We start from the raw sequence: 22,993 nt of genomic DNA on the forward strand, positions 1-22,993 counted from the left end.
TATGGCAACAGAAGAGGGTTTAAATGCCCAGAAGTGTCAGTTTTATTTGTCAGTGCAGTAGGGAGCTAAGGCATGACCTGGTTGCTTCCAAGAGTTAGAGGGCCAGCAGTGGAGGGGAGAAGCAAGCCCTCTTGGGTGCTGGGCCCCGAGGCTGCCTTCTTGGCTGGGGGCTGGGCCTCAGACCCGAGCCCCAGCAGACCCAAAGCTGTGTTGAAGAGGTTGATGGGAGCAGAGCCATCGGTGATGAGGGTTGATTTTAGGCCCAGGCTCTGGAGCAGTTTTACCTGGAAGGAGCAAGAGGCGGGCGAAAAGACAGTCAGACCCTGGTCCCTTCTATCATCCCCTCGGCCGCCTCTCCAGGGTGGGCTGCCCCCCTCTCTGGTCTGACATTGTAGCCCAAGCCATCCTCATAGGACTAGTCAGTGACAAGCAAGGAACATAAGGGGAGCCTGAGGGTTTCATCCCCTCCCCGGCCTCGCGGGCCCGAAAGCTCTGGGAGCTTCCAGCCAGGTTGCAGCCATCCAGTCCTTCCTGTTCCTTAAATGCACCAGGTTTCATTCTTTGCACTTGGACCCTCTCCTGGGAAGCTCTTGTTGACTCTACAGAGCGCTTAAGTATCCCCTCTTCAGAGGGGCCCTCCTTCCCCCAGCTAACTTGACATGTCACCTCCCCCTTCACCGTATCACCCTGTTGACTTCTTTCGAAGGGCTTGTCACAGACTGATGTCCCATCAGTCTACTGCCCTCACAGGAGCTCCCGCTCACTGCTGAGTCTAGTACTGTGCCTGATAGGACACCATGCTCGAATGACACGGGATATAGAGACAGTCCAAGTCACCACCTCCCCTCGCCCCTCTGTCCCCGACATCTTTCTAGGTGTTGTGTTTGCCTCCCCAGCCCTGCCTTCTTGGTTCCAAATATGGTCCCAAGACACACACACAAAGACATATACACACACACCCATGCCTGCACTCTCCCCCCACCTCACCTGCATCTCCGGTCCTGCCACAGCGAGGTCCCTGATGGTGCTGGGACCCAGGGCCTCTGTCATCTGCTTGAACTTCTTCACCTCTACCTCAGCCAGCTGCTGGGCCTTGCTCACCTCCAGCTCCAGCTGGGCCCGGGCATAGACCAGTTCGAGCTCTCGCACTTTCTTTACACGCTGGAGCTCGGCCTCCTGGAAGGGGAAAATCCAGCATTCTTTTGATCGTGTGGCCACTGGACATGTCCAGCAAGTCCCCCAGCCAGCAAGCCTGAGGGAATTCAGATGGAGGGAATTCAGATGGAGGGAATGGAATGGTAAACTTACCATCAGTTAGGGGTGAACCCTGGCTATGCCACCTTTTAGCTAGTGACCCTGGGAGCCCCTTAATTCAAGCCTCGGTTCCCTCCTCTGTAAGATGGAGAGAACTCCTACCCTTAATGGGATTTCAAGCATTAAATAAGATCTTGCATGTAAAACACAGGCAATACCTAGCATAAAGTGGGCCAGTGTTGGAGCACATTATCTGTAAGATGGGTGTAATCATCATCCTTACCTTCAAAGCAGGTATTAGGTGAATTGAAATAGGGCAAAAGACTTCGTAAACCACAAAGTATTTGGACAGGGCTTTCTGTTAGGGTACTTGGTATCCCACATGGCTTCAGGGACTGCAGCGATCGGGCTTCTTCTAGACCCCAAGGCCACACCCTTCCATGGGCATCTCCCCCACTCACCGTCTCAATGGCCAAGGCCTCTGCCTTGAGCTTGGCCTGGAGCACGGAGCCTTCTCCCTCAATGCGTGCCGCCTCTGCTCGGGACTCGGCCTCTGCCTTGGCGGTCCCAGTGCTCTCCACCGCGGTGCTGGAGACGGCACAGAGTCAGGGAGACCCAGGAGGAAGCCCAGCCCTGCCCTCCTCCGCCCTTGACTTATGCTGTAGCAGCACGAGGACGCCTATGCACACACACACACACCCCTCCCATCAGCTGCTCTTCCAAGACCCTCTGCCATCTTTTCTTCTAGTTCTCCACCCACCTCAGAGCCTCCAGCTCCAAGAGTTCCCTGCGAGCTTTTTCAGCTTCTGATTGGTCTAAGATCTTCTGTCTCTCAAGCCGGCCGCGGGCTTCTTGTTCTAGTCTCTGAGCCTCGTGCCTGGGTGGGAGAGGGGATAGGTAAGACGCTGGCATGGGGCCAGAGCTGGAACAGGAGCTCCAAGGGCAGGGACCACTGGCCCATGGGAGGCCCTTGACGTGCAAATGGAAGCACAGCGTGTGCACTGTGCAAGCCAAGTGCGATTCTAGGTGCAGGGGCACGTGGCTGTGACCACGGCTCCTGCTTTCACATGAGTTACTTTCCAGTGGGGGAAAAAGGACAAGTAAACAGGGATGATTTCAGACAGTGACAATCTCCTTGAAAAATGGGTGCTACAATAACATGACTGGGCAAAGAGGGTGCTGCTTCAGTTGGGGTAAAAAAGAAAAAGGCTCTCCGACGAGGTGACCTTTGGAGGCCAGAAGGAGGAGGCTGCCCGGAAGTGCAGGGAGAACATTCTGGCCAGAGGCAACAGCCAGTGCGGAGTTCCCACCTTGAAGAGCAGAAAGGAGCTGGTGGGCCTGGAGCATGTGAGCCTAGGGAGAAGGCTGGAAGGTGAGGAGGGGGAGGCAAGGCTGGACCCCAGAGTGCCTGGAGGGCCACAGATATGAATCTGGGTTCTAGCACAAGCAAGGCGAGAAGCCACAGAAGCAGGGGTGGCATCTATTCCCACCTTAAGTAGCCCAGGCTGTCTGCTGGGTAAGGAGGACAGTAGGCTGACCACCAGGGTGCCGTGTTATCCAGGTCCTGGCAGCAGGCTAGAGACAGGGACCCTGGAGAGGTCGGGCCCACAGTGGGCATTGTGGAGAGCCAGGCCCCCAGGCCTCACTCACTTGGCAGCTGCCTCCTGGGAGTTGGTGGTGATCTCAATGGCCAGCTGGACGCTGCGCTGCAGGGCGTCCCGGGTCCTCTGGTCCACGGGCTCCACCGACTGCACATCCACACTGCTGACCACCAGCCCATTTTGGGGGAAGACAGCCTGGTCCCGGGGTTGGGGCAGGGCCATGCTGTCAGGCCCCTTGGTTTCTGGGGTCTCAAAGCCAAAGACAGCAGTGCGAATGATGCGGGCCGAGTTCTTATGGAAGTCATCAAAGGTGACAGAGGCCACGGCCCCTCGCACCCGGGACGCGATGGCCTTGCAGGCATCACCCACGAAGTCGGGCACTGAGAAGAGCTTGGCCGTCTCTTGGGGGTCCTTCCGGTCACTCAGCTCAAAGTGCCTGTGAGCAAAGACAACTCTCTCATCTTCAGAAAGGACACTGACACCCACCTTCTGTGGTTGGGAAGGGTCTCACGATAGAGAACGCTAATTAGCATCTGCTATGTGTCAGGTGAAGTCCTAGGAAACTTACATGTTCCCATTTTATTTGCTCAGCCACCCTATGAGGTGGGAATGAGCATTACCCCCATCACAGACAAGGAAATAGAGGTCCAGAGAGGTTAAGCAACAGACCCTAAGTCACACAACAGGTACCAAGCCAGAAAGTTGAACCCAGGCAGTGTGGCTCCAGGGTCTGTGCCCCCAAAGGTATCAGTGCCCATCTGCCTTTGTCACAGTCCTGGCCACTCAGACAAGAGGTGAGGAACGCGTGCTTGGGAGTTGCTGAGTACTGCTTCTGCATCTGACTTATCTCCCCCAATTCTCATCGCTGCCACTTGAGCTCTAACTATGGACCGGTCACAGTTCTAATTCCCTCAGCATCCTTTCCACAGCCCCATTAAGTTGATGGTTATGTCCTTAACGTCATTTTACAGACTGGGAAACTGAGGAACGCACCCAATACTTGCCCAGGCCCACAGCTAGCAAACGGCAGGGCTGGGATGCACGCCCATCAGCCTCAGAGTACTTGCTCTTGACCACCCGGCCACTCCCACCAGTTGGGTCTGATTAATCTTTTTAAAACCTTGTAGTTACATGTTTGGCTGAAGTCACGCTAGGAGTTTAGCTGAGGAGTGTCCTCCTGCCGTTTCCCCCTAAATTCTACCCCCAGGTGAGCCCTCATCTTTCCTGTCGTTCCCCTTGGGCGTCAGACTGGATTTGCATGAACCCCTGGGTTTCCTCCTTGACCGTGGCTTTGAGTCAGGCGTTCTGCCCTGATTGTGAGCTCAGCGCTCGAGGTGGCATCTCTTCTCTTCCGGGTGCCCCCGGGGCTGCACCAGCAGGGGCCCTGGCCCTCCCCTCTGCCCCTTACCAGTTGTAGGCAAGCTGCAGCTGGAGCCTGGCGTGGTCTGCGGTTTCGATGGTGATGATGTCCGTGAAGAAGTCAGGCCCCAGCAGCAGGCAGAGCACGCGGCGGGCATGGGGACGCTTGGGTCGCCCAGCCGAGAGGGACAACACCGTGAACTGCTCCTCGGGAGCCAGGGACACCAGCTCTGGCCCAAAGACCACGCTGCAGAGGGAGCCGGGAGTCAGAGGCCCGGAAAGGCCCTCCCGCCGCAGCCCCGCACGGCGCAGCCCCCCAGGCCGCCGCTCACCGGGCTCTCTTCTCCCGGTAGTCGTACACCTGCACCGCGGCATTGTGGGGCACACGGTAGCTAACCACGTGGGTCTTGTTCCGGGGAGCGGAGGGCCTAGGAGTCTTGGATGTCTCTTTCTCACCCCTGTCCGCCAGAGGGTCCTGCCCCTTGTTCAGCAGCTCCTCCACCCCCGGAGGCAGCTCCTTCTCCCACAGGACTTCATCCTGGGTCAGCATGTAGGTGCTCCCGATCACAGCACGCACCTCGAGAGTGGAAGATGAGGAGGAATGTCACCGGCAAAGGGAGGAGGAAAAGAGTCCTACCCAGCAGCCCTAAAGCGGAACTGGTCCAGGAGGTAGGACAGCATCGTGGTTAAATGTGGTCTCTGGAAGGAGGCTGCGTTCAAGTTCGCTCTCTGCAAGTTCTGTCACCTTAGGCAGCTCTCTCACCCGTGTGCAAAATGGACCTGATAGTGGCAACCTCACAGGGCAGAGGAATGAATGACATCTCACATGTCTAGTGTCAAGAATTTGGCGTATAGTAAGTTCCCGATATTATTTCTTCTGGAATCTTCCTTCATGGGGCAGCCTGGAGGGCATCCCAGGGACAGATGCAATCCTAGGAAATAGGTAGCACACACTAACATTTCCTAGGATTCTGAGCTCTACTTGTAGGTTGGATTCTTAAAGAGGTTGGAGATGTGGTCCTAGGTCTAACCAAGATCAAGGTTTAGGTGAGAGGCAGAGAGGAGGGATTCCACCAGGAAAAGGGTATGGGAGGGAGGTCAGGTCTTACTGTTCCTAGGCCACATCCCAGTCAGACCCTTATGCCGGAGGCCAGATCTGCATTGGGGACTAAGTTTCCATCCTAAAATCTGGTTCATCTTCTTGCTTGAGAGCTCTAACATTTGAAATTAGATATTTAAGACAAAGGGAAGGCAAAAACTCCAGAGAATGCCCTCATATTTAGCAGCCGGCTGGCTTGGATGCTACTAGCAACACTGTTGAATCCCTTCTGTCACCTCCACCATGCATCTCCCCATCAGCATCACCCACTTGCCCAGACCAAGCCACCACCAGGACCACATGACAGCGATGGCGCCCATCCCTCAGTTCCTACCCTTCCGGTTTTGACATCCTGCACGTAGATGCCCTCGTTCTCATCCAGCGGGATGGCCTGACGCTCTTCTACCACCTCCACCTTGGCAGGTGGCACGTACTCCAGGGGTCCACGGATGAGCCAGCGGTCCCCCGCCTGGTGGGAGACCTTGTCCTCGCCCTCCCCCTCCTCCAGGGGCCGCAGGGCCCTCAGCAGCAGCCCCTGCTGTTCCGACAGCACGTATACGTTCTGGATGCCTCGTTCCAGCTTCTCTCCAGGCTGGAGGAAGAAAGACTTCTCTCCCTAGTGGGGAGAAGCGGGGTCAGGAGCAGTCGTCACCCAGGGCTGTGGTTGCCTCTGATGGTACCTCCTTCAGCTCCGTGTGACCATGGGCTTGTGCTGAGGACAGGAGCCCCCAAAAGCACCCTCCCCACCCTTACGTTATACAATGAATCATTATCTAGACTGTGAGGCACTCTACAATAATGCCTGTAGATCTGGTCAAACCTGCCCTGGGACTTCCCTGGTGGCGCAGTGGTTAAGAATCCGCCTGCCAATTCAGGGGTCATGGGTTCGAGCCCTGGCCCAGGAAGATTCCACATGCCGCGGAGCAACTAAGCCCGTGCGCCACAACTACTGAGCCCACGTGCCACAACTACTGAAGCCCGTGCGCCTAGAGCCCGTGCTCCACAACCAAGAGAAGCCACCACAATGAGAAGCCTGCGTGCAGCAACAAAGACCCAATGCAGCCATAAATAAATACATTAATAAATTTAAAAAAAAAAAAAAACCTGCCCTGAAAAATTCTGTAAACTGTCAAGGTCTGGCTTCTCACAAGCTCAATAGTTAAGAATTAACCTATTATTGCTTTATTTCTTCCATGCTTTGTTGCCTTGGGATGGTGTAGTCCAGAGTTGGTAATCTCTGATCTTTGGGCCAAATCTGGCCTGCTGCCTATTTTTAATATATAATATAAATACATATGTGTATATATATATTTGAGATATAACCCACATATTATAAAATACACCTATTTAAAGTATACAGTTCAGTTGTTTTGGTATATCCAGAGCTGCCCAACATCACTACTCCCTAACCCCAGAACATTATCGTCCTGAAAAGAAACACTATACACAGTAGCAGCTACTGCCCAGCCCCACCCCACCCACTATACATGGATTTACCTATTCTGGACATTTCATGTAAACAGAATCATACAATATGTGGTCTTTCACGTCTGGCTTCTATTGCCTAGCATAATGCTTTCAAGTTTGTCCATGTTGTAGCACATATTAGAACTTCATTTTTGATCTTTACATTTTTGAATTATTTCAAGAACATGAGTGCCCTCAACCCCAGAAAGATTATCTATCATTCTTTTGACTGATATTCCATTGTATGGATATACCATATTTTTCATCCATTCATCAGTTGATAGACATCTGGGTTGTTCCTATTTATTCTACCTCCTGTTTTTGCAAATAAAATGTTACAGGAACACAGCGGCACTGGTTCGTTTACAAGCCGTCTACGCTGCTTTCACGGCCCGACAGCAGAGTTGAGTAGCTGCAACAGAGACCATATGGCTCACGGAGCCTAAAATATCTACGATCTTCACAGGAGAGGTCTGACCAGCCTTGCTAGTCCCACATATAGTTCAGAGAGGGGATGAGGTAGAGGATGCTGAGAAGGGTAAACCAAGAGATTTGTTTGACACAGGATGACAAAGTTTCCAGAACAGAGGGATGTGAAATATTAGAGAGAGTTTCCAGGTTTACAGACACAGTGCAGGGCCAGGGAGGCACTCACAAGAGAGGCCATGTGTAACCTCAGGTCAGGGATGCCAGAAAGATCAATGAGACAGTGTCTCAAGGGACAGAGACAAGTGTGCACAGAGGGAGCCAAAACAAGCTTGGTGTTTCTAGAACATGTACCGAGGGTGGGAGGAGGGCAGGGACTGGGGTCCAAGGGCCTTAGGCCACTCCAAAGGCATTCACCTCTGGGTGAGGCGGAGACACTTACCTTCACCACACGCTTTTGCCCCAGCTGGTTCTTGCCATCCGGTCCCACCGGGTCGAGGATCACACAGTAGTTGTGGGGATCCAAGGTGGTGATAGACACGACCCCCATCACCTCCTCATAGACATCTGGTACGTGGGCCTCTGTGTCCTGCGTGGTCACCAGCCACTCCTCCCCAGTGCGGCGGGTCACTCCCCTGAAGTCTCGGAAGTTCTGCCGAGCCCGGAGGTGCAGGGCTGTCTGTAGAGCGAGATGTCGGGGGGTTTGAATAAACCCATCTCTAACTTCCTCGGGGGATCTGGGAACCCTACTGGCCAGTAAATGATCCAGGTTTAAGTGATAGTGTCTACCAATCCAGGAGGACTTCTTAAACCCTTTCAGGTGACCCAGGACACTCCTCAGGTGATCTTATTTTCACATTCTCTGACACCGTTCTCTGCCACTCTGAGAGTCTCCCACCCAGGGTCCTCCAGAGCACAAACCTTTTCCGTAAGGACCACAGCATCCACCACGTCGAGAACCTCCTCAAACACTGCGGGAAGGTATGCACCCACGGAACGGACCAGCCATTCTTCTCCTGGGCCAGGGGCAGAGAGGCAAGGGTCAAAGGTCACCCAGCCTGTTCCCCAGCTGCCCCTTCCTGCAGCCTAGACAACAGGGGACCCGCAGAACTTTGTGGGCCACTTTGAGATGCCACTGCCCCTATGCTCAAGGGCCTGACAGGAGTCATTGTTTTCCTTTTTTTGAGGCCAGAGGAAAACCAATCCCTACTCCAGAAAGATTAAAAAAAAAAAAAAAAGCCCTTCCAAGTGCCCAAGTTGCTACATGCCAATACTCTGCTAGGCCTTCTCTAAGCTCCAAAGACCGACTTTTTTCCTTCCCCTAAAATGGGCAGAACTGCCTCTATTATAGTTGCAGAGGTCATTGAGCCTATTGGAGAAGCAAGAGTGCCGGGGGGAAAGTTCCAGTCTGGCCCTTCCTGGCCATAAACCCAGGCCTCAGTGATGTCATAGGGAAAATGGGAGTTGTGGTGCCTCAAGGTTGTTGGAGGACTAAAGAAGTTGCCGTTTGTAAAGCATTTGAACCACACCTGGCTCAGTAAGCATGGCCTTTGTGAAGACCTTATTTAATACATCACATTTGTCAAACACAATTGCTATTTGTATATGAACACCTGCTTTGTTGACCTAGAAACAGACATGGCCGCTGCCCCCAGCTCATGGTAAAGGGTTGGGGGGAAGGAAAAGCCATGTCAGCATGATGGTGATCACAGGATCCGGGTAGAGCCTCCTGAAGGGGGTGGGGGGAAGCAGCAGGGGGCAGCCCAGAACAGCTGGCAAGAGATACCAGGGAAGCACTTCCTCCAGGCTACAAGTGGCTACCCCCAAATTTCCCCACTTCCCCTGTGGTCGAGGCACGGCCTGCCCCCCCCAAACACCCCCACCCACCATCAGCATCCCTTCAAGACCCCACCTGTCACTCTCTCCTTGCCCTCCCGGTCCCAGCATTCCTTGCGGGCCCTCAGCCGCAGGGCCTGGTTCTGCTTGATGATCGTTGCCTGAATGATCTCCACAACCTCCACCTCCTTCCGGGGGATATAGGTGCCTGGGAAGGGAAGATGAGATGGGTGTTGAAGGTCAGAAGATATCAGGGCTAGAATGGGAGGGCAGGAAACCTCTGACCCTGACCTGGCTGGAGAGGAAATACTTACCAGGTCCTTCAAATAGCCACTCATCTCCTGCCACCACCTTGTCTCCGTTCTTATCCTCAAAATCCAGCAGCGCCTTAAGATGGAGGGCGGTGTTGGGCAGAACCACCTGTAGTGGGGTGATGTCCTAATAGGGGAAGAAGGGGGGTCGTGGGGTATTCAGAGCTGGGACCCCTGGAGTCAAACCTGACACCGTGAAGGTCAGAGTCCACAGCATCAATCTCTCCATGTCCCAAAATAAGACTCCGAGTGGAATGTACAAGGTAGGTGTGGCCCCCAAGCCATCTGGTCTGAAGAGCTAAGATGGAGTTGAGAGCAAGAGGCTGCCACTGCTGATGGGCCAAGGACACACCTTCCTCTGCAGAAGTGCTCAGAACTTGTTATGAACTAGAAATCCAGGTGGGAAACTGGGTAGAGGGCTTGATGGGAGATGTGGGAGAAACATCTGAGAAGCTGAGTAAGTGAATATCTCATGGCCGAGTGTGCACTGGGGCCCTCAGGAAGTATAAGGTGGTGGGAAGGTATAAACTTCTATAACAGGCACATTTGAAGCATGAGGCTTTGCTTTCAAGGTTGCCTCATGGTCACAAGACAGCCATTGTACTCCAGCCATCACATCTCCTTCCATCAGGAAGGGGGACCCAGCCACAAGCTGCCAAACCTTTTAAGAGGTTTGTACAAATATTTTCTACAAATAGGATTTCACTTGATCTTTGATCCAAGGGAAGCAGGAAGGCAAGGAAAGAGGCTCATAGAGGCTAAGGGACATGATCAAGGTCACACAACTAGTAAGAAACAGAATCAGGATTTGAACCTCAGCCTTAGTGAAGGCTACCTGCCACTCCTTACTCCAACTAGAGTAGCCCCCCGGGAGGAGAAGCTCACATAACTCTACTTCACCCACCGACCACACTCTGGGTTGGAGAGGCAGAGCTGGAGGTTTACTACCCGGGCAAGCCTTTGCCTGGACACCTTCTATGTGCACGGCGCTCGGCTGGTTGTGGTGGAGTCAAGACATACCCCCTTCTTCGTGGAGTTGAGGTTCCAGTGGGTGATAAGACAAACACAGACCAATGCCTCCAAGCAGACTGTGGACCGGGTCAAGGGGAAGAGGTTGCAGAAGTCCAGGTGAAGAAGTTAGGAAAGGCCCTCAGAGAGTAGCATTTGAACTGGGGCTCAAAGGAAGAGCTGGCTTTTGATGTAAAGGTGTAGAAGGAGGAGGAGGAGGGGGTGAGCATTCTGGGAAGAACGTGTAGTCCAGTACGGTTTTCATTTCTCATATCTACTCCATCGTCACTTCCTGTCTGTCCATTGCAAATCCAGGTCTGCCTTTATCTATCCCTGCCACACCCTCACCTAAGCCGCCAACACCTCTCGCCTGGATGATGGAAATATCTTCCTAACTGGTCTCCTGGCTGCCTCCTTTGTCTCCTTCCAGTTTGTCCCGCACGCTGTTACAGGCTTTCAGCTTGAGTGACTAGGTCCAGTAGTTATCACCAAGTGAGACTGGGAATATGGGACAAGAACAGATTTGGGGGTAAGGGGAAGTGTTAGGTTTGGATAGCCAGTATGAGGCGACTGTGGGACATCCAGGAGAGGGCTTCCTATAGGCAGCTAGGGGACTCACAGCCTGTAGTTCCCAGCTAAGGTATGGAGTTGGGTGTCTTCAACACAGATGAAGTGATCAAGGCCATGAAAAAAAAAAAAAAAGAAGGCACACAGGATATTCAGGACAGAACCTGAAGGCAGAGGGGACGGGGAGAAGATGGAAAAAAAAGACGTCCACAGAGTAAAACACAGACAAGTTTTAGTAAGAGGGCAGATCAACAATGGATGTGGCCGAGAGGGTCTGTGAGACACAGAATGGCAGTCCACTGGGCCTGCAGTTGGGATGTCTTGGGGTTTTGCCAAAGTGGGGTCAGTGGAGGTGGGGGGCCAGATGCAGGGGCTTGTGAGGCAACAGGGCAGAGAACATCAAGTACAAGTTGTCAAAGTAAATAGGAAAGATTGTAAAGCAACTATACCCCAATTAAAAAAAAAACTAAATAGGGAAGAGAAAGCAAATAGCTAAAAATTAGATTCACAGGGCCATTCATAAAAGCCCATACAAATTTAGTGTGCATATCCTGGACCCAGAAATTCTTATTAGTTTCTACTCTTAAAACAAAAAGAAACTAGGCCTTCCCTGGTGGCACAGTGGTTAAGAATCCGCCTGCCAATGCAGGGGACACGGGTTCGAGCCCTGGCCCAGGAAGATCCCATATGCCACGGAGCAACTAAGCCCGTACGCCACAACTACTGAGCCTGCGCTCTAGAGCCCACGAGCCACAACTACTGAGCCCACGTGCCACAACTACTGAAGCCTGCGTGCCTAGAGCCCGTGCTCTGCAACAGGAGAAGCCACCGCAATGAGAAGCCCGAGCACCGCAATGAAGAGTAGTCCCCGCTCGCCGCAACTAGAGAAAGCCTGCGCACAGCAATGAAGACCCAACACAGCCAAAAAAAACCAAACAAATAAATAAATTTATAAAAAAAAGAAAATAAGAAACTAGCATGCACAAGGGCACACACACACAAGGATATTCACCACAGCATTGTTTTTCCTTATAAATTGGACACATCCTAAATGGTAACTCAGGAGAAGGGCTGAACCTCTATCTATCATATGGAATTACAAACAATTAAACAAGAAATGACTTATGCACCAAGATGAGAAGTTCATTCAAAATACACTGGCAAGTGACAATGTGCTAGCCCTTATGCAAATAAGTTATAATCAATACTTTTTTGGATACATACTTACATGGATGCACAGACATATCTGGAAGTGTATACCCTGAACGGATGATAGTAGATACCTCTGGGGATGGAGAGCAGATACTGGTGGTGGAAGTCAGAGAGGACTTTACAGTCTTATGAATGCATTCTTTAGATGAAAAGTGCGCACAAGTAAGCCTTCAAGGCCAGAAAAGGATGGAAGAGGCAGAGCACGTTTATTGGCCAAGAGAAAGGCACCAGTAACGGAGAAGTTAAAGACAGGAGAGAGAAGCTCTAGGTGGGGATAAGATCAAGAAATAGAAGGATGCGTCTTCCTGGGTCCACGGATGGAGGGGAACCTCCTAGAAGCTCCAACAGGTAGAAAGGAGACACAGGGAAGGAAAGGGGACACAGACCCAGATCCTTCCAGATGGCCTCAATTTCTAAGTAGGTGACCAAGTTGTTTGAGAGTGAGAGGGCAGAAAACAGGAAGAGAGTCGAGAATGATCAATATTTAGAGGCATGCAGGGGGGAAAAAAAAAGGAGAGAAAGCTGGTTGGGAAGGAAACATTAATGAGCAGGGCTTGGGTTGGAATGAACCACTTACCCCACTAGCTACTTATAATACTGTTGGGGTGGATCTACCTGAGTATGAGGACAGAAGGATCAGGTGGGGGTAATACCGATCGAGGATCAAGTTTGGGCGCAGGTCTAGCACACGAAGAGCGTGTGTTAAAACGACGGGGTTCTGCTGGGGTAGGGAGAGACCAGGAAGAGAATCTGAAGGATAGGAGAGAAGTGGGATTCAAAAGCCTGGAGGCAACATGACAACAGAGGAGGACTAGGAAGGGGAGACTGATGGTTAAGGAGGAGCTGGGTTTAATTTCAGAGGTGGGACAACAAGGACCTACTGCATAGCACAGGGAACTATACTCAACATTTTGTAATAACCTACAAGGGAGAAGAATCTGTACAATAGATATATACGTATGTATAACTGAATCACTGTGCTGTACACCTGAAACTAACACAACACTGTAGATCAACTTTACTTCAATAAAAAATATAAATATTTTAGCTAAAAAAAAAACTTCAGAGGTGGGGCAGGTGCGGGAATAAACCACCCATGTCCAGAGTGGACATGGCACTGGGCGGGACTGAAGCAGAAGATGCGAGGGTCAGACTTGAGGTCAAGAAGGCCAAGATGTTGACAGGGTCATCTCATGGACATCAGTGAGGCGCCCAGGAGGGTGGGGGAAGGGAGGCCCGAGCCAGGTGGCGCCTCAGTGAAGGGAAAGAAAGTGGTGCGGGTAGGGGCCAGTGCCTCCAAGGAGGGCGAGTGCCGACTCTCTGGTAGAAAAGGAACATCTTGGTGGCACTGGGCTCAGAGGAAGGGAAGGCCCTGCCCTCCTGGCCTGGAGCACGTGGGGTCTGAGAATAAGCCGCTGTGAGCTGGGGCTGCCGGGGAAGCAGAGGTTAAAGAGGCAGCGATGAGGAAAGCTCTCTCCACCCTAGGGAGCTTTTAAATGCTGGTGCCCACCCCCCCAAAAAAAGGGGGGGTGCTTTCCCTGGCAGTCCAGGGGTTAAGACTCCATGCTTCCACTGCAGGGGGCGCCGGTTCCATCCCTGGTCAGGGAAATAAGATCCCACATGCCACGTGGCCGGAAAAAAAAAATTCTGGTGCCAGACCACCCCCCACAGCTCCCTCCAAGAGAGGGATTTAGTTTGTCTAAGGCAGAACCTGGATATGGGTGATTTTCAATTTGTGACAGGTTGAGACTTCCATAAGAGTTGCAAGACTAGTACAAAGAATTCCCCTACACCCTTCATCCAGATTCCTTAAGGGTTAACATCCGAATCATTCTTCATCACTTACTATCTCCACACACATTTTCCCCAAAGTGCCTGCAGCTAAGCGGACGGGAATGCCTCAAAGCTCCCGGGTCATGTGCTTATGCTTCCAGGATCAAGAAGCACTGCTTCGTAGAGGAGCCCAGAGTGAACAGTGTAAAACGGCAAGGAGGTGAAGGTAAAGAAATGTCATAGAAATGAAGGCGGGGTGCCCTCTCACTCCGGCCCAGGGCCTTAGGGCAACATGGACGAGGGCCTGGCTGGCACTACAGGTCTGCGATGCCTTCCCGTGGAGCAGCCACAGGCGTCCCGAGCCGGGGCCTCACCTGGTCCACCACTGCTGTCACTGCCCACCGGCGTCTGGCACTGTTTGAGAGAATGAAATGCTTACTCTTGGCACAAGTCATTTAGTGTCAGACTGGCCAGGAGCTTCAGGCAGGCTCTGGAGCCTGGGAGATTAGGTCCGGAGATGGGCCGACAGCTCTCAAAGGTCTGACCTGGGCATGTGAAGAGGAAGGGGATGTTTGGGGAAGGTGAGTGGAGGGGCAACAAGTCAATTCTGTCCCAGTGAGAACCAGCAAATGTCACCTCCCATGGCCCCAATTTGTTTTCCCTCCAGAAAGCAGTGCTGAGCCCTAGGTCAAGGTAGCAGGACCGGTAGAGTGGGTATGGGGAAGGTGAGCCAGGTACCTTTTCCAGCACCTCCCCCGGATACAGGGGGAAGGGGTCCTGGGCCAGCCGGATCTCTAGGTCAGCGTGGCGGAGCCGTACTTGTCCTGTGACGTCGAACAGCACGGCGTTCTGGGCGTCCCGGGCCACCGGGTTGGTTACTGTGCAGTAGTGGCGTGGGGGGATCGTCACCATGTGCTTGGGGGCAAACAGGACCCTGTTGGAGGGTGAGAAGCAGTGTGAGGACCCAGGGGACGCCCCGTTCCTATTCCCGAAGGAGGCGGCGAATGGGAAAGAAAGCTTCCTGTCACCCAAGCCAGGGAACAGGAAGGAGGAGATGGACAATCATGCCAGCCAGGCTACCAGGCCCTCCTTGGCCCCAGGTGCCCCCATAGCCCAGTCCCAACACCAACCTCTCATTGTCCTGCCGGATGTAAGTCTTTGGCCCGACCTCCACGCGGGACACGTTGCTGTTCTGGTCCAGCACATGGATGTAGTGGTATGGCGGGATGCGGATGATGGACTCTTCAGTTGCCATGGTGACTCCTGAGCCCAGGGCAGCACAGAGTGTGAAAGACAGATGGGGAGAAGACAAAAGATGAGTCCAGGGGGCTTGGGATGAGGTGGGCATGAAGACTGGCTGGCACTGGGGGAATGGGCCCATCTTCCTCCGGCTCAGATTATGCCATCCTTCACTGTCCCCACACCCATCTGTTTCTTTCTTCCCACCCAGGGCAGCCCATCCAGACCTCATCCCTGCCAAGAGATGCTTGATGTAGTTAACCACAGAAGCCCAGGGTTCTCCGCCAACTCCTTTCCCTCATTCCCATCTACTTTACCTCCCCCAAGCTTCCTGAAGTACTGAGAGGGGCTTAAGATCAAAACTTTCCCAATCTCCAACCCCCATAGTGTAGGAGGCAGAAGCACACCAAGCTGGGAGAGGTGGTCAGCCTCTGGCGGTGCTGTGGGTCTTCCCCAGCACGGTGGGGGGCAGAGGCTCTGAAGAGCTCCCTGGCTCCTCCAGGGGCAGGCTGCTTTATTTCAGGGGATCCCAAGGGCCCCAGCTGTATGCAAACATTAGCCCATAGCCCAAGAATGTTTGCATGATCTTTGCAGCCCTCCCCCCTTGCACTTTAAGCAATCCTGGGATGAACTGTTTAGATGTGGGCCGCCTCTCAAGGAAGGGTCCCTGATGGAACTGACGCTCCCATAGAATCAGCTGGATTAGAAGCACCACAAAGGGGACTTCCCTGGTGGCGCAGTGGTTAAGAATCTGCCTGCCAATGCAGGGGACACGGGTTTGAGCTCTGGTCCAGGAAGATTCCACATGCCGCGGAGCAACTAAGCCCATGAGCCACAACTACTGAGCCTGCGCTCTAGTGCCCGCGAGCCACAACTACTGAGGTTCGCGCGCCTAGAGCCCGTGCTCCGCAACAAGAGAAGCCACCGCAATGAGAAGCCCATGCACTGCAACGAAGAGTAGCCCCCGCTCGCCACAACTAGAGAAAGCCTGCGCACAGCAAAGCAGACCCAATGCAGTCAAAAATAAATAAATAAATAAAAATTAAAAAAAAAAACAAAAACACCAGAGTATTCTAGTCCTTTCCTCCCCAGTTCTCTGTGGTCTGTTGCCACCTGTGACTCCCTGCCATCATGGGTAGGGGTGGGTGGGAAGGAGAAAGCGAGTGAATGAGTACTGCATTCTGTCCACCCCCACCCTAACTGCTTCTGAATCCTGGGTGGTTATCTCCAGTGCTTGGCCTGTTCAGGAATGTCACACCACCTACTTAAACCCCATCCCTGCCTCCAGCATGCCTTGGACTTTGGACATGTCCCCTGGAGTCACACAAAGGGAACCAAGTTTACTAAGCGATTCAAAGCCTTGCCCTCTGAGACTTTGGTCCAACTTTTTTTTTTTTTTTTAATTTTTTTGGCCACGCCTGCATTGGAAGTGCAGAGTCTTAACCACTGGACCGCCAGGGAAGTCCCGGTCCAACATTTTTGAAGCCACCACCAAAAAGGAGTGGTACCCCATCTAGTCCACCATCCATCCAGCTTCCAAACTGGGTGACAAATGTGAAGTGAGAAGGAGGAAGGGGGAGTGGCTTGGCACAGGAAAAAGAGGCTGGAGCCACAAAATTACAGAATCAAGGCCCAAGAGTTTTACTTGATCCACACAATCTGTAAAATTTCTTTTGTTTAGAAATTGTGAGTTATCACAAACTTCCGATTCCTGCTTCTCTTGAAGAATGAGGAGCCAGGCCCTACATTCCCACGTGGCAAACTGATGAGAGCCACATAGCAGCTGAGCCCTTTAGAAGCCCTTTACAAGCTTTCCTGCTTAACCACAGTCCCCACCACTCCCAGTTGTCTTACCCCTGCGCTGATGCACTCACATCACCTGTGTGGCTCCTCTCTAAAACCTTCCAACTCAGCATCAACCAAAAGGACTTTCTACAATGATGGAAATATTCTTAATCTGTGCTGTCTTTGGACTGACCACATGCAGCTATCGAACTCCTGAAATGTGGACAGTGTTACTGAGGAACTAAAATTTTAATTAATTAGTTAATTTTTTTTCAGTTCAAACTCATTTCCTTTTTATTAAAGTCCAAGTTATATTACACGGTTTGGTACTCAACAAAGGAAAACTTGTTCAAATAAGGTAATATGTTATCATCAATATTTCCAGGTGATTGTTTACAATCAAGTAGCACTATCAATAAATTCTCGGGAATCCCATCCATGGGGTTTACACTTTGTCAAGGCCCAGTTCCTCTGGAGTGGAGATTTTCAGTTCATTTAAAGTTGGTCTAAGTTCCTGGAAGACATAGGGGTAGATTTCCTTATGAGGTTCTGCTTTGTCCTTAACAACCTCTAGGATGTGAACTGCACTAGCAAAATCATTTAAGCGTCTGCATGCCTGCAAAGCAACACCAATGATTTTGGGTTCTGGAACCAGATCATAGCCAACAATCGTGTTCATCCCTTTACGCAATTCCCAAGCATCAATATCTGGCTTATTGAAGTATGTCACCCAGCGAGCATCAAACTCCTCCATCTGTCTCACGTGACCCATGGGAGTAGCAGCAAATTGACTGGGTAACAGCAGCGGGACCCGGGGGGGCTGGTCCGGGAGACTGACTGCTGCTACCGAGCAGCGCAGCGGCAGGCAGCGGTGCCTAGCATAACAATGATGGCGGCACGCAGGTTAAGGCTGAGGAGAAGCTGGGTGTGAGCTCAAGACCGCTCAGGAGCTCGTGTTTAATTTTAATTTAAATAGTCAAATGTGGCTGGTTGATCCCATATTAGACAGTGTGGCTCTAATTAGTTGAGTCTCAGGTAGGGACAATGAGTCATTCAAGGCCACACAGCAAGTTGGTGGTACCATCAGGATGAGAATCCCGATGGAATGTCTGGTCCTGTCTCTCTCCAGTGGCAGTGCAGTACAATGGTTAGGGGCATGGATTCAGCCAGACTACCTGGGCTTATTTACAATTCCGATTTGCTGCTTTGCCTGGTATTGTTTCCTAATGTCTTACCTCATTTTCAAAGAGGTTACAGTTTTGATCTGTTTTCTTGGTACACTTTCTACATCAGGTGGATATTATTCTGTTCCTCATTCTTTTTCTTGCAACTTTGTATGGGATTTGACCTTGATACTTTTCTGTTGCCTGTTTGTCAAGTTAATTTCCCTTAACTTTTCTAACATCAGAGCTCCCTCTTCTGTTGATTTCAGGGAGTGTTTGAAAATCCAGGTGCTAGTTTTCTGCTTTCTGTTCTCCCCACTCTTACCTGGACCTTCGCTTTCCTTCCTCTCTACTGCCCATCCTGCTCAGCTGTGCTTCCGTTCCCCAGGAGAGGGCCCCACAAGAGCACCCCACCCCCAGCCCGGGGCTAGGACTGCCTGGATCTTGGTTCTAACCCTTACTGGATGGGTGATCTCACACAAGTCCCTTGCCCTCCCTATACCCGTTTCCTGGCCTGTGAACTGGGGATGGATAGGTCATCAACCCAACGTATGAGGACTGAGTTAATCATAAAGCACTTGGAACAGAGCCTGGCTCTTAGCAGCACTATGTGTGTGGCTTACAGCTGAGAGCCAGCTTCCTTATCCAGTTGGAGGATGTGACCTAGCACCAGAGGCTCCCTACCCCATCTGGCATCTCGGCCTTAACCCTCACTTGTTTACTGATCAGGAAGGTGGCAGGTTTTTGTGTCACCCCAGCTGTGGGCCTAGAATAGCAAAGGAGCATCCAACAGCCCAGTGAAGCCTCTTCCCGGTTCTCTGCAGGGCGGAAGCCTGGCCAGGAAGCCAGATGGGGGAGAGGAAGGGCTAGGGCTGCAAGAGGAGGGTCTGTGAGGCCCCACAGGGAAGATTTAAACTCTAGAAGGCCACACAAGGCTGGGAAGCAGGCTCTGGGAACAGCCTCCAATGGCTCCTTTGGACGATCCCTCACCCCCTACAGCTGAGGCCTCTCTACCATCTGTCACCCCAGCTGGGCCCAGTCAAGGGGGCCGAGAGCTTCGCCCAGCTCACTGACTCAGCTGAGAGTCATCCTTAAAGCTAATCAGGCTGGGCTCCTGCCTTATTCCGAGGCCATGCCCTTGCCAACTACCCTTGTTTCAGTACCAGGACCCTGTCTCACCTCCCTGATCACCCACCTACCCAGCCCTAAAGCTGTGCCTTCCATGTAAGTTCACCTGCTAAGTTCACCCAAGAACAGGTTTTGCCTTTTCAATCTTGCCATCCCCAGAAGTGAGCCTCACTAGAGGCCTCTCAGAGATCCAGGGAGACCACCCGACTCAGGCAGCATGTTTGTGTCTCAGATTTAGACTTCCGTGGTTTACCAGATAACGTGTACAGTTAGAGCATTTCACTTCCAACATACCAGGGCCCTCAAAAGACAACGGCTAAGGATCATGTTGACCTTTGGAAGGTCCTGCCCAGCCCCAAGTTTGGCCCCAACTCCCTACATTCACCGAGCCCTCCCTTCAGTGTCTGCTTCCAAGATCTGCCCCCTAGTCTGCTCTCCGGGGACCTGTCCAACCTTGCGTGATCACACTGATCCTCATGTGTCATGAGGCTCCTGCCAGAACCAGTCAACTTTTACCCAAAGTCTCAGAGACCACTGGCTCCCCCACTGCACCCCACACACCAAGAAGGGAGGGGTAACGGCTGGATGAGCAGAGAACAAAACAGGCTGGGAGAAGAAGCTGGCTTCATCCTCTAGTGAAGAGGCAATTCTTGCCCTGTTTTGGCTCAAGAGTAAACTTGCTAGAGCAAAATTTAATTAATGAATGAGTCATATCATTACGTATCAGATTTTCAGTGTCAATTGTGAGTGAATCTTACAACACTGAATCTTAAACAGCAGATGCCCAGGCGGCCAGCCACACTGGGTATCGGTCTGCAGCATCAGCATCTCCTGGAAGCCTGTTAATAATGCAGAATCTTGGGTTCCCCCGACCTGAGAGCTGCTGAATTAGTCAGCATTTTAACTAGATGCCCAGTGATTTGGGCATACATTAAACTATGAGCAGCTCTGGTCTATAACAGCCTCTCAACCCTGCCTGGCTGTACATCAGAATCACCTGGAGATCTTTTAAAACCACCCATCTCTGGGGATTGATTTAACTGGTCTGGAGTGGGGTCCTAGCATTGCTATATAGAAAAGTTCTTCCACTGACTCTAATATATAGCAAGGATTGAGCTTTGTCACTGCCGATATGACCTCGGGCCATGTGCTAGCCTCCAAGCCTTACTCTCTTAGACTGGAGTGGGAATAAAAGTGACTGTTTCCTGGGGTTAAAGGGGTGAGAGACTGGAGCATGTCTAATGCACTGTAGGAGCGCGACAACGGGTGGCCTGGACGAGGCAGACCAAAGATGAACCCAGATGGCAAACTGTTCCTCAAAAGCAGGGAATGTCATGTATCTTCCCCCAGCTCCTCACCCTCAGGTCCAAGTAGACCCCCAGCCAGCACAAGTCCCCTTGTCCCAAGGCCTGGGCAGGCCTGAAGTTGGAGGAACGGTTGGAGACAGCCTTGCCACCATCACGTCTATCAAGCTTAGGTTTAGGAAAATGCACAGGAAATTCAGCACAGACAGGGAACTCATCTTTGCAGTTTCCCTTCAGTGATTTTAAACATTCTAGTCTTTGTTTAGAGAACACGAGAGTCACATTTCTCAGGGACTGCAGAGAGGCTGTTTTTACCAGACAGCTTCCCAATTTAGGGAAATGATTTCCTGCTTTGGGGGACTATAGTGGAAATTCTTGAGAATTTGTTTCACATAAATCACTTCTTTAGTAGCAGCAAAGTTGTAGGACCTTTTCTTCCTAGGAAAATCTTATCTGAGCTCTAGCCCAACTGGGTCACTTTTCGGGAGCAGCAGCTTTTTCTGGGGACAGAACCGCTCTGCCAGCTCAGGATGATGCTTGTCCTATTTCTATCCTACCTCCAGATGCTGCCAATTAATGCCAGTCATTGAAGGCGAAGATTGGCTAGATTGGAAGTGACCCAGGAACCAGGTTTCAGAACCCCTGTTTTCTAAAATCGTCCAATCATAGGACTCAGCTGGTCGTATTGATGCCCAGGCCTCACCCCAGACGCACTGGGCTAAGGTTTCCAGGAACGAGACTCTGGAATTTCTATCTTTGGCAATTGCTCCCCCATAACAGCTCCCACTTATTAAGAACTTAATCTGTGCCAGTTATTGTGTTAAATGCTTTTAATTAACTCATTTCATCCTCATAAGAACCTAGAAATTAAGGAATTTGCTCAGGATCACACAATGATCAAAGGACGGAGCCAGAATTCCACCTCAGGTATCGTGACTGCAGAGCCCCCAAACCAAGAAGTAGTGTGGTCTCCGGCAAAAATGGCAATAAGATTCTAAACTAGAACAAGGACTTAAGGACCTGGGAGGGGCTGGGTACTCTCCAGGAGATAGTGCCAGCGCAGTTCAAAGGTATTTTCAGTAACCTAGGAGAGCAGCACCCAACAAGGAGGCCAGAGTAACCTTGGAGCTCTCTGGCTTTCCCTGGGCCAGCCATTCAAGGTGGCTGCCCCTACCTACCCATGGCTTTAGAGAGCTGCCCTGTCCAGAAAGCCTCACCCTCAGGGGAGGCTGAGTATACTGTGTGCCAAGGGTGGAAACAGGCAGAAGCTTCTGGCAGTCAGTTGGCACCCGTGACAGCCAGCCTTTCTCCCTATAAAATCTAGGGGCCCACCCAGACAGGGAGCAGAGAAAACAGGGCGCACCTGCCTCTACTACTATCCCCCAACCCTCCACGCTGCTAAGATCCCCAGAATCTTAGAAGCATGGCGGGTCCAAGAGAGCTTCTTGTTTTCACTTCCCAGTCCCAAAAAGAAAAAAAAAGAAAAAGAGCCTTGCTCACCAAACTCCACGCCTTCTGGAAATCAAGCCTACCTTAAGATTACTCTGCCAATGATTTCTCAAATGATCTGCAAGGCCCACAGCTGGCATAGCCCTGAGTGGGGTAGTAGGAAAGCCTCGATGTCTACAGAGTTGAGGAATCTCAACGTGGACAAGTCACATGCTAAAAGCTCAAGGGGACAGGCCAGAGCTCAGGTCCCCAGGGGGAGTCTAGCAGGGACCAATCTCACTCCAGGAGGGAGTCTAAATGGACCCGTTAAGTTTCCTCTGCCCCTACTGCTGATGGGGGAGCTTAAGGTCAGAGAGGCCTGAGATTTGGAGAGGTGAGGGTGTTGGCAAGATGACAAGTTGATCTACCTTTACTTCAGAAGCCAGAAAAAACTCCAAGGAAAGCAAAGCCTCCCAAGGCTAAGCTTCCACCCATCTTCTCCCGGTTCTGGTTCAGAGACCACCTGCCCCAGATGAAGCAAGCCCTAGAAGGCAGGACAGAGCTAGAGAGGGTCTTGAAGGACGCAAGGTCCCACCAACTGGTTTGGGGCTTTGAGGCCTGTATGAAGTACTCACATCCAGAAGCGTGGCTGGCTGCAACGGACTCCCCAGATCAGGAAACTGCTTCACCCAGCCCTAGAGATGACTTCCCAGCAGGGCAGGGCAGACTCGGGGGTGGGGCTTGGGCATTTAAAGGGCCCTTGCAGCTGGTTCTCGTTTGGTTGGTTTTGTTTTTTTTCTCCTCTGGGCTGCTTCTACTGCAGCTGAAGGCACTGCAGCTCATTCAGTGCTCAGGAATTCCCACCTCAGAGCCAGCTGGCAGCACTGGCATGAGACTGGGAAGGGTCCTCGGCCCGAGGCAGGGGGGCAGGTGCTGACTGGGTTCACTTCTACCCCATCTGGCTTTAACTTCCCCATCTGGGTGCGTACAATTTTGCCTCTCCACAGCTGTTTCGGTTCCAGCTGCAGTCCCT

General features: G+C 51.9%; 1 protein-coding gene across 1 annotated transcript; it reads right to left on the minus strand.

The window, feature by feature from the left end:
* Positions 1-18: 18 nt before the first annotated feature.
* Positions 19-22,908, minus strand: MVP (major vault protein). The gene is made up of 15 exons (XM_061209101.1): positions 22,596-22,908; positions 15,044-15,176; positions 14,652-14,847; positions 9,357-9,480; positions 9,119-9,250; positions 8,128-8,222; positions 7,649-7,885; positions 5,648-5,929; positions 4,547-4,791; positions 4,264-4,461; positions 2,905-3,291; positions 2,015-2,131; positions 1,716-1,842; positions 988-1,176; positions 19-284 (listed from the first exon to the last, which is right to left on the minus strand). Exons 2-15 carry the CDS (start codon positions 15,166-15,168, stop codon positions 66-68), a joined length of 2,673 nt encoding a protein of 890 aa, XP_061065084.1. The 5' UTR covers positions 15,169-15,176; positions 22,596-22,908; the 3' UTR covers positions 19-65.
* Between the last annotated feature and the right edge of the window lie 85 nt (positions 22,909-22,993).

Source organism: Eubalaena glacialis, chromosome 13, assembly GCF_028564815.1.
Source record: "Eubalaena glacialis isolate mEubGla1 chromosome 13, mEubGla1.1.hap2.+ XY, whole genome shotgun sequence".
Taxonomy (NCBI): Eukaryota; Metazoa; Chordata; class Mammalia; order Artiodactyla; family Balaenidae; genus Eubalaena; species Eubalaena glacialis.

Coding starts and splice junctions, on each gene's coding strand:
- MVP (XM_061209101.1), bottom strand. CDS start 15,168: ATGGCAACTGAAGAGTCCATCATCCGCATCCCGCCATACCACTACATC. Junction 5,930..7,648: donor GGCAAAAGCGTGTGGTGAAG/GTAAGTGTCTCC, acceptor TCTCCCCACTAG/GGAGAGAAGTCTTTCTTCCT. Junction 2,132..2,904: donor TCCCAGGAGGCAGCTGCCAA/GTGAGTGAGGCC, acceptor TCTCCCACCCAG/GCACGAGGCTCAGAGACTAG.